The sequence below is a fragment of the Podarcis pityusensis genome (genome assembly GCF_964106645.2).
Source record: "Podarcis pityusensis genome assembly, chromosome: 2".
NCBI classification, from domain to species: domain Eukaryota; kingdom Metazoa; phylum Chordata; class Lepidosauria; order Squamata; family Lacertidae; genus Podarcis; species Podarcis pityusensis.
Window position 1 is genome coordinate 38,178,616 of NC_138029.1, and position 11,609 is coordinate 38,190,224.

General features: G+C 44.7%; 1 protein-coding gene across 2 annotated transcripts; it reads left to right on the plus strand.

Annotated features, from left to right (window-relative positions):
* Positions 1 to 2,889: 2,889 nt before the first annotated feature.
* LOC308470550 (urotensin-2 receptor-like) lies at positions 2,890 to 9,716 on the plus strand. 2 transcript variants are annotated; one of them, XM_080993980.1, is made up of 2 exons: positions 2,890 to 3,307; positions 7,665 to 9,716. In XM_080993980.1, the coding sequence occupies exon 2, from the start codon at positions 7,833 to 7,835 to the stop codon at positions 8,940 to 8,942; it is 1,110 nt and encodes a 369-aa protein (XP_080850106.1). In that variant the 5' UTR covers positions 2,890 to 3,307; positions 7,665 to 7,832; the 3' UTR covers positions 8,943 to 9,716. The 2 variants fall into 2 exon arrangements, with proteins under 2 accessions (XP_080850106.1, XP_080850107.1); XM_080993981.1 differs by having other exon boundaries at positions 2,890 to 3,122.
* Positions 9,717 to 11,609: the final 1,893 nt, after the last annotated feature.

Genomic DNA, 11,609 nt, shown 5'->3' on the forward strand with positions numbered 1-11,609 from the left:
TGCTGCAAAGACTACAGGAGAGCTTTGATGAAAAGACTTATTAGCATGGGATAATTGGGTTCTCCTGAAGCACAGTGAAGCAATCTATGAGTGGTTTGCAAATGCTGGCTTAAGCTTCGGATCAGAGCTAAGCAGGCAAGGGATTATATCTCTTTCCAGGTAAATCTCACACATTAATGAGCGAGCAGCTCTTGCACCATCATGACAACCGTGCCCAGTCTTAATCAAGATCCAAGCATGTACAGGAAGGAAAAGGGTGTTGAGGAAGCAGAATGACATGGCCAAGGCAAAATGATGATGCTGTAGCAAGAGGGATGAGGGAGATTAAAAGGCCAGTCTATGACCATTGCACAAATTCAAGGCTATCTATCCCAAAGCTATCCCTCTTGGATGGCTATACTGGTGGAAGTGCTTCAGCTACTGATATTTCATTGCTAATTGATATTTTATTTTTTGGCTTTGCTGTCTGTAACAAATGTTAGAAAGCCACAAAATAAACCATAAAATACTTCTTCTAGTCCAGATTTGTTAGCAAACTATTTCCCATATTTAAACTAGCTCTTCCTCCCACCAGTTTAAGCCCGTATTCTTATTACATCTCAGTTACCCACTCAGAATGCAGTTAACTCTATTTGGCTTTAAAAAGTATGTATATATTTGAAAAGATCAGCCATATTTCCTGGCTACTCTAGCCTTTGCTGGTGATGCCCGGTGCTTTTAAATGTACTTTCTGTCAGCTTTCCTCCCCCTGCCACAAATTATAACACTTGTATAATAATATTCAGTACTTTTCCTAAGAACTAAATTCTTGTGACACATCAATAGTCATAAACCTCCCTCTTACAGATGTCTTCAGGCTGCTCTATAAATTAATGGCTGTGCTAAGTTTAATTCCCCCCTCTCACATATACTACTACTTTAGTCTAGTTCTCTAATTAATGTACCCCAACAGATTCAAGGGTAAGTTAAAATGAAAAGGCCTTAAGCACTGAAACCAACAGACCAGATCAAAATGAGTGAATAGAAGACCTGTGCAGTGTTCCCAATTGGAGGCAGTGAGATGAAAAGGAAAAAGAGAACCTAGGAACTGAGCAGAACATGGAAGAAAGTCAGGGCTCATTGAGGCAACTCCAATTTCAGGGATGGTCTTGCCATGGGGCTCTTTTGGGGACTCAGGTGGGCAATAAAGGAAATACCAAGTTGCACTTTAACAGGGGTTATTTACTATATACAATACAAAGCATAAAGCTTAAATTACCACTCTGCTTCACACCACACTGTATTAATACTGACGCACCTAGGTTGATAATTTAGATTATGACTTGGCAGTGTCGGCAATGTCATTTTTGCCATTTTTCCATAAAAATAGCTCAAAAACAGCATTCTTTTTTTAGTGATTTTGCCCAAAAAGCTCAACATTTCTGTCCGGATTTTCACTGTTTGAAATATGGCAGCCCTGGATTATGAAGCTGTGTTAACAATATGACTGAAGTGAGGCAACGTAGATGCAACCAAGAGACTGGCTCAGCAGTTTGTTGTGTTAAGCCACAAATCAACCAATTTCTTAGCCGAACCAACTGTCTTTGCCCAAGAGCTCTTAGCGCAGTGAAGAGACACAAGAGTCCAAGCCTGCCCTTCCTTTCAGAGCAAGCTGCGGCTGGATTCAGAAAGGTGATAGACTATACAAGCCCCTGTCAACAACCCTCGCAGAAGCTCCCCACACTTGCCATGAACTGCTCCCTTGTAGCTTTTTAACAGGTGCCCAAAGTTCCACTTCATTTCTACAAACGTGTGAAATATTAAATGTAGCTAAGAGACATACAATTTCAAATATTTGTGCAGATGTGTATATTGTTGAACATTTCTATAAAGTACAACTGTAGGGTTTTTCAAAACTATCCTGGTGTTCCGAAGGGTTTTATGAATTGCCTTCATATCTTGTGTCGTATATTACCCACTGTTTGCTATACCATGCTCAAAGAATTATTTAAATTGGCTGCATATCTGTGTGTACACATTCCGCAATATTTGAAAATTATCATTTTGCATTAGTCAATAATATAGTATAAATTTGATGCTTTGTGAAAAAAGAGCACCATTCTTATATCGGTCACTGTTATGTCATGCCATGTGTATCCTCACACCAGTATAACACGCCTCCACATCTGAACATGATCATTATTAATCAGTCCACAAATAAGTTTTACAGAAAAGTGCACTATTGTGAAAATTTGAGCTCTGCACTCTGAGAGGCTCCAAAGCTTAATAATTTAAAATAAGGCAGTATAAGGAGAGGTTCCACCTTCCAGGAAAGGGTCCAACAGAGAATGATTCTGTCAACAATGAATGTTTCTTGAAGGAGAGGAATGGGAGCAAGTGATTTGGCTCGGCATCTGCAGCCCCTACCTGCGTTCAGCTCCTTTCCCCCCCATCTTTATTAAGCAGCTTCCCCCAGTCCTAAAAAGTTTTCATTTTCAAAGCAGTCCGCTCATCTTTTCCCCTTTAGTTTGCCACAGTCATCCCAAGTCGAAAGAGAAATTAGCAGAGAGCCCTAAACAAGTTGGACAGCTGTTTATTATCATCAGGACAGCATGTCTTAAAGGTGTCACTTATGATACCCGAGTAGTAGATCAGCTGTCAATAAATCCTCCAACCCAAACAAATTCACAGCTCCCTTTTGGAATTAAATCTCAATGCCAAGTCTCCCGCTGGCACCTTCCCCAGAAGGATTTAACCCTTTCTTACACAAACCCCAGACCTGCTTTTTTTTATTCCCAAGCTTCTGCAAAGAATATTGGATCCCCTCTCCTCCCCTCCCTACACAGAGATCTGTTTGGGGAAAGGCTAAGAATGTTTCAAGGAGTATATAAGTAGCCCTCTCAGTCAGGATGAAACAGTCCTGATGTGCGATGCATGGCTTGCTGTCTCTTGGGCTAGCAACCAGCTTTGGTTTTTGAAATGCTGCTTCTTTAAAAAAAAAAAAAAAATGAGAGAAGATCCCGGCTGGCTAGCTCGCCTGCTGCAGTTGCAGTCCAACAATGTTGAGCGTCACGGGGAGCAGCATAAATAGCAGGCATAAGTGAATGCAAGGATTGGGAGGGCACACATTTCAAACATACTTAGTGAGGTTTCTCGCTCTCTCGCTCTCTTTCACACAGTCATCCCAGATGCTCTGAGCACTGGGTTTTGCACCGTTTCCTCGTGTCTAGGAAGATCCTCTGGAGACATTTTCACCAAGCCACCCATTATTTATTTACTCCACTCACGCAAGAAGAAACTTCATCAGCTGGAATTTCACAGAAGTCAGGTTTGGATCTGGAATTTCCATTTCGGGATGGGATTTATTTATCTTTCTGGGGCAACTCCTTGAAATGTGTGTGCTGGTCACCTGAGATGAAAGATGTAGCTGAAGGTCAGGAAGGATAGTTCTTATTTCTTAATGCCTCCGAGGGCTGCATTATGCATTGGCAGTTGATATCAAAATGCAAACATGGTATGTATGTGCTTGTGTGTGCCTGTGCTTCATTTTTGACATGCTGATGAGAATTGTGTCTTTTTCTCTTCTTCTTACCCTCAGCTCAGGAGGATCTTTTGTGCTTTCTCAGTGTTAGGAAGGTATGTTATCGTCTGGGTGTTTTTAGCCTTTTTCCAAACTGAGCACACATCAAGATGTACTTTAGAAGTAGCATCTTTGTGCCACTTCTAAACTAGGGCTGATATCTTGGGTCAAATTAGAAGTGTTATTATTATATGTGTCACTGGATTGAATGTGCAGCTTTTTCGTGTGTGTGTGTGTGTGTGTGTGTGTGTGTGTGTGTAGAAGAGGAATTTGACTCCAATGGGATATTTCACCATCAAAATAAATACCAGTTTCAGAAGAAGGATTTTTCTCAGCACTGCAGCAGGGGAGGAAACAGTTACATCCCCCTTCCATACCTGCTATGATACTGATAATAGCTCCCCAGCCAATGCTATTTGCATTTTGTCAAAGCTGCAAGTTGAATGCAAAGTGGGGCTACATTACAGGTAAAAGGCATAGGACTAGGCTGCCTGAAACCTTGGAGTAGTACTATATGCATCAAAGCAAACGGACCGTCTCAGTCTTTTTGTCTATGAAGGCATTGATCTAATTTGCCTGAAGTGCCTCACAGACCTGTTCTTTGATGAAGACTGAACTGCTTGTGTTAAAGATAGAGGAACTTTAGAAGTGTGCGGTCCCCAAGAGAGGCAAACAAGATAATTTGAATCCCTCCTTCCACATCTGTTAAGAAGCAAGCCTCAGTTTAAAATGTTACCCTTTACCAAGTCTGGACAAAAATGCCCCCTGCTGCGTCGCATTGCTCTGTAATGTAAGGAATTGTGCTGGGTGCTGGGCGGCAGATCTGTGCTCAAGCCAGGCTGGTGACACTTTCAACACCTGCTGTCTCCAGCACAGATATTTTCCTTCCTGGCAAAAGCCTGAAAGTTCCTCAGAAATATTAACAAAATATATTAATGATGCCCCCCCTCCAAATCAGTAGAGAGTGTGGGGAGGAGCAAATTTGTCTTGGAGGTCTGTCAAAACTTCATGCATGATTCTATATTTTTGTGACCTGCTTTCAGCTTTCTCAGGAAACATTGTTAAGAAACGCAAAAACAAACATTGGGCAGTACAGACCATTTCAAAAAATCACTTATTATTGCCTACATTTATGTGAGCTGGACCTAAATGTGAACTTGGGGTGAGTTCAAAAATTTTAAAATCCTTTCTTTCTCCAAGCAAGCTTGTCCCATTTATGTACAACCAGGATGGGGAACCTGTGTCTCTCCAGATGTGGTTGGACTCCATTGATGATGGCCAATGGTCAGGGATCATGGGAGTTGGAATCGAACAACATCTGGAGGGCCACAGGTTCTCCACCCCTGATGTACAAGATCATGGGGGAAAACATGGTTTGCACTGGTGACGTGTTCTCTCTGTGCTAAATTGCTGTGGTCGCAGTGGTTCCCCACAAAAGTCCAACTATGCGGTTGCAGAAATGACTTGGTGTCAATTGTGCACGGTATGTTTCTACTGGTAATTCCTATGTGAAAGGGCTCAATAAACATGCCTTCAGAAATCCACAATGCACAGCAGCCTCTTTCCTCTTCCTGCTCATTGCCTGTTTGCACTGGCTGAGCATCTCCTACATCAAACACCCCTCCACCCTTAAACACGCTCACATTTCGTAGGCTGCCAGGATTGGGCACCAAACAGCTCATCTCTTCTCAAAAGAAGCAAGGTGCAAAGAGCTTCTCTCTGTGAGTGGTGGTGGCTGGTATAGGTGCCTTTCCCTGCTGCCTACAGGTGTGACAGCCATTAATGCCGTCCCACGGCAGCCATCTGATGTTGCATCCTGCCCCACATGGCATCCATTTTTGTGTTATACCATGTCCCGCAGCATTCATTTTGTGAGTCTACCTTACACCATCTCAAAATTCCAAATGTGCCCACAGAAGACCCCTGCTGTTCGGGGTGAACATGGAAATCACTTTCACTGTACAAGATCACTGGTATATTCTCATCTAACATCCTGCTCCCCACCATGCCAAACCTGATGGCCACATGGCAATGGCCCTCCCCTGTTGTTCTTCTGAGCAGCCCGTCTGATTCTGGAGGCTGACAAGACTTCTTTTCTAGCGTTTGTCACTTTGACACCCTTCTGAAACCATCACCCAACCTTGTGGCAGTAGCCAATCCCACAAATCAACTTCATACAGTCCGCAACAAATTGATGAAATTCTTTGCCACAAGGTGAGATGAGCGACTCTTGCTGAGAGGGCTTTAAGAGAAGACTGTGGAGGTTGAGTTGTAGGAAACTGGCAGTGGGAACCCCAGTTGCACACTTCTGCCAGTGCGCCATTACCAGCCAAAGCATCAGAAACTCTTGACTGGGTCCCAACCAATGTCTCCTATTTTTTAAAAAAAGATAGAAAACAAATCAGTACACAGAGGTTTCGAAAATGTGCCTGTCTTTAAAATGTTCAGCATGAGAATGTTGTGCCAAGACGAACCACTGAGTAGCAGCATGCCCATGATTGCCACCTCATCCCGAACTGATGACAAGCCTGGAAGTCAGCCTGGGCTCACTGAAAATGGAGGCTGAGTCATGTGGCCATTTCTTTAGCCACATAGAAATACAATTCATTATTGGTGATTCATTATTGAAGAGTGAACAGTTTACCAAAGGCTGTTGGGGTTCAATTTAGTAAAATGTATTCTTCGTCTATAGAGCCAGGGTGGTTGCCTTATGTTGTTGCTGGTTTTTTTGCAAGAGTTGCATTCATCCTTGGCCAACACTCTGGAGTCTGAATGCCAGCAGTAGGTGTGACTATCCCACATTCTTGCATGTGCACACGTATACCCATTTGACAAAAGACACGCACACACACGCGCGCGCACACACACACACACACACAAGTTCCCCCTCCTCAGCTGATCTGTGCAGATTAACAGAAGAAAGGGTTCTCACCCGCCTCATCAAATGACTGGCCTGATGACCAGTGGGTTGGTTTCCATCCCCATCGCAGTGCTGGGCTAAGCAGGAAAAAATAATAATAATCCTGGGGTGAGTGGAGAGGTTTAAATCTCTCTGCCTAGCACAGCAGTCTAATGGGGATGCAAATCATCCCCTACCAGCTCATCAGATCAACCATTTGTCGTCAGGGAAGGAGACAATAAGCCCCCTCCTCTCAACTGATGGGGACACAAATCCCCCCTCCCTGCTGATTACATTATTATTAGTAGTAAGGTAAAGGTAAAGGGACCCCTGGCCATTAGGTCCAGTCGCAGACAACTCTGGGGTTGCGGCGCTCATCTCGCTTTATTGGCCGAGGAAGCTGGCGTACAGCTTCCGGGTCATGTGGCCAGCATGACTAAGCTGCTTCTGGCAAACAAGAGCAGTGCACAGAAACACTGTTTACCTTCCCGCCAGAGCGGTACCTATTTAGCTACTTGCACTTTGATGTGCTTTCGAACTGCTAGGTTGGCAGGAGCAGGGACCGAGCAATGAGAGCTCACCCCGTCGCGGGGATTCGAACCACCAACCTTTTGATCGGCAAGCCCTAGGCTCTGTGGTTTAGACCACAGCGCCACCCATGTCCCATTATTAGTAGTAGCATTACTATTATTATTAAAATTTGTATACCACTCTTCATCCAAAGATCACAACATATAAATACAATTGATGAGGGTCTGATGAGCAGAGGGTGGGTGGTTTTTATCTCCAGGAGAGCACAGTGAACCATGTTTATTATAATGTTTTCCCTCTTGCCATCACCATAAAAGTTGCTTGGGTCTTGGAGGACCAGAAACATTTGCCCGGGGGAGCCACCCCTGCTATAGGGCACCTTTGGCACCTTGGACAGTGCGCATGTCTGTACTCTGCTGGTGGCACCAAAGGCATCTAAGGTAGCAAATCTCTCGTTCTATGAAAGCAGAGAGTTGGACTAGCTGTTCAGAAAATCAGAATGAAAAGGGGGCAAATTCCTAACTAGCTAACGAAACTCAGGCTGCCTGCCAGTTTGTAACCCTGTCACTTATCCAGACTCACAGTCTAGACTGCAGTTGAAACTTCCACCTTTGCAGCCCTCCTGTTCTGTGATTCTCCCTACCCTAACACTGTTTCTTCATGTCCTTTCTCTAGAATAAACCACTTGGTGTAAACTTCGGGGAAGCTGCCTCTGCTTCGGCACAAGCGATAACAGCTGAAAAATGAAGCCTGCTCTGCCCTCCTTATGGTGTCCGGAATGCCCAGCTGAGATGAACTCACTTTGCACTGCTCATGGGCTGCTGAATTAGATCATTTAAGAGGATGGAGGACACAGTCTCCTCAACAGTGAGGGTGGGCACAGATAAGGGCAACCTACTCAGAAACAACCCCAACATTTCCTACAATACAACCTGGGACGGGGCCTCCACAGAGGACTTCATAGCCACCTGCACCATCGGGACTATCCTCTCCATCATGTGCGTTATTGGAGTGACAGGCAACATCTACACCTTGGTGGTGATGTGCCACTATCTGAGATACTCTGCCTCTATGTACATCTACATCATCAACCTTGCCCTAGCAGACCTACTCTACCTTCTCACCATCCCTTTCATTGTCGGGACATATTTCACCCGGGGATGGTACTTTGGAGAAGCTGGGTGCCGGATCCTTTTCAGCTTGGATTTCCTCACCATGCACACCAGTATTTTCACCTTGATGGTGATGAGCACAGAGAGATACCTAGCAGTGCTGAAGCCCCTGGACACCGTGAAAAGGTCCAAGAGCTACCGGAAAGCCATTGCCGTCATCATCTGGGTTGTGTCTCTGCTCCTCACCCTCCCGATGCTCATCATGATCCAGCTTGTGAGAGAGGACAAGAACATCTGCCTCCCTACCTGGAGCAAATTGTCCTACAAGATCTACATCACCATCCTCTTCTGTACCAGCATTGTGGGTCCTGGGGTTGTCATCGGGTATCTTTACATCCGGCTGGCAAGGACTTACTGGGTGTCCCAAACAACTTCTTTGAAAGAGACCAAGAGGCTGCCCAACCAAAAAGTGCTGTACTTGATCTTCACTATCGTGCTGGTCTTCTGGGCCTGCTTCCTGCCTTTCTGGATATGGCACCTCCTCTCCCAATACATTGACCCCCTCCCAGTGTCTCACAACGCCACCAGGAACATCAACTACCTGACCACGTGCCTGACTTACAGCAACAGCTGCATCAACCCTTTCCTCTACACCTTGCTGACCAAAAACTACAAAGAGTACTTGAGGAACAGGCAGCGATCCTTTAACAGCAGCAGCGGCTACTTCCAGAGGAGAAGCAGGTTCCAGAGGATCTCTGGGAGATCGTGGTCCACAAGCAGCCAGCACTACACGGAGACCTTTGTGCTCCCTCCCATTCCTGGGGGAAACAGCAGTCCCTGAAGGGGGGGGACACACCTCCAAGCACTGGCTATCCTCATGGGAGCCTGGACTGAGAGGCTGCTGTGTTGTCAAATGGCAAAAGCAGAGAAGCAGGGAACCACCAAAGGTGGCATTCAACTAAAATGTTTCATCAGCACAAGGATCACTGCTTGCACAGTAGGTCTTTCCCCCCTCTCCTCCCCCAGAGGCTTGGTGGAAACCCTAGAACAGATCTAGGGGGTGTGCATGGGGAGGAGGGAAAACACTCGCAAAAATCCTTGTGCTGACAGAAGATTCACTCTGTGCTCCGTTGGATGCAATACAAAGTATCAAATGGGTATCATAAAATAGACATGTCATGACTTAGAGTATGATCTTCTAGCAGGGGTGCCAACTTCAAAAAAATATTGGAGGGGCCCAGGTAAGCCCTGCCCCTCACAATCAATCACAAGACACAGTGTGTGTGCACCATTTGAATGGCAATGCCCATCAACTTGTGGGAGGGGCTCAAATATTTTATTGGAGGAGCCAATGGGACCTTAGCCCCTAGGAGTTGCCTCTTATGCCTCCTAGAGTTCCCAATCCACTGCTTTTTGCCTTAGATGTAACTTTGGGTGAACTCACTCAATCACAAAAAACATGTAATACACCCCAACTATCCCATGACGTTTCAACTTAAATTATTGAACCAATGTTTGTCAAAAGTTTTTTTTTTTTATTACTGTTGTTTTGAAGTATATCACCCAAGCAGTTGTTTGGGGAAATAAGTGAAATCAATAAAGAACTAAGACTTCAGTTTGTGATCATGTGTGTCTTGTTGCGGTTGAGAACCAACATAGCAGTTGAGTTTGGGGGAAATGGTATTGAGTACATTGAGGCTAGTTTCAGGTTTGGATACATGATACTTCTCTTACTCTGTTTAGCTACCCTGCTACTACCTCACCCAGACACCCAAGGAGGTTCCTCAGCTTCCATAGCTAGGCACACGAGGACAGCAGCTTGCTGAAGCTAGGCATGTCTAAGTCTGCTCAATGCCTGGATGGGAAATTGCCGAAAAACCACACATACACTGCCTTGAATTCCATGATGGGAGAAAGGCGGGAAAGAAATGCAAGTAAATAAATAGCTGGCTGGAACAATTCTTCCTCATTAAAGCCTTTTTCAACCAACCACATCTCTCTTATCATATCAAATCTAACATGACATGATGACATTATGAGAGGCATGACTTAGAGCTACCCAGGGTCAAGCCAAAACATGCCAAACAAATGCAGTTTTGTTGAGGCAGGGGCAACAATTCAGGTGCAGCTTTGCTAGCAAATTTGCAAAGCTAAGCAGGGTTGGGTAGGGTTTCAAACTGGATGGGGGACCACATGCATTGCAGTGGGTTGAACTAGATGACCCTCGGGGTACCTTCCAACTCTACAATTCTGTGATTCTATGATATGCTTGATACAGATGTTTATTGGTCAGAACAGATTATTTAAGAGTTACACCAGATCATTCCTCTCTGTATCTCAAGATCAGCTGGGTAGAAGCTGTCAGCACTAAGTATCCATGTAAACATGGTTAATCAGTCACACAAAGCCATACTTGAAGTTAAAGAATGGCAGACACCTGGTAAAATAATTTTCTGGCCTGAAGCTACAGCTGTCAGTCACAAACTACACTGCTGCCACTGCCTCCCTGCCCCCCACACTCCTGGTATTTCTCTTTTAGCTCAGGGGGGTGGAGAATGTATGAGCTGAAAATGGTTTCTTCGCCATAACTCACTTTAAAGAACTGAAAATATGAACTGCAGCCCCAGTCAGTGAAATGTTCACTGCACAGTCACTGGAGCCTGACAAAAGAGATGCCTGCCTCCTTGGCTGCGGAGATGAATAGCTTGGATAAAGGCATTGCAAAATAATTATTGCACCTTATCAGTTGGTTATTTCTGGTAAAATGAATCTACATTCAAACATCTAAGACTGTGCCTTTACCTTCTCATGCTTTCCCCCAGAATATAAAAGGCAGGAATGTCAGCATGTCACCTCTGCTTTTCAGTTCTTTGCGGGACAGGAAGAAGGGTGCTCCGTTGTATTCACACAGTGTGTGCAAGTGAATGTATGTGTGTCTATGTGTGTCTAACCAGGAATAAGAGTGTTAGACAGCAACCCTATATACACTTCCTTGGGAGTAAGTCCCACCAAACTCAATAGGGCTTACTTCTTCTGAGTGGCCCCTTAGGTGCAGAATTGCAGTGTCGTTCACCATTTCCTTCTTGACTTCCTCTCCACACAAATTATCTCTTGCAAAAGATACCCCCCCCCCATGAATAAGACTGCTTTGGATGATGAGCCGCAGGGGGAACATTCCCAGCATGTTTCAAAGTCAACAAATGCAGCAAGGTTATAGTGAAAACACTAACTTGGAGAAGCATCACAACCTCCCTATTACAAGAACTCCTTATAACAGGGGATTCAAAACTGGGGTCCATGAGTTTCATTCAGAAGGGCCAATTCTGAGGAATTCAGATTGTGATACCATAAAATGCAATCTAAGGAGGGGGCAGGGGGAAGAAGCAGTGGAGATACTATTCATGTTGCATCTAACACACTGCGTTACAAATCCTGAAATGGGCAAAAGGTCATTAAGTTGTCTGCCAAGACCCTCAGCAATTTTCAAGTGGCTCATGGGGTGAAAGGT

What these genes read in the sequence shown, in the direction of transcription:
- LOC308470550 (XM_080993980.1), top strand. Translation starts at nt 7,833, where the DNA reads ATGGAGGACACAGTCTCCTCAACAGTGAGGGTGGGCACAGATAAGGGC.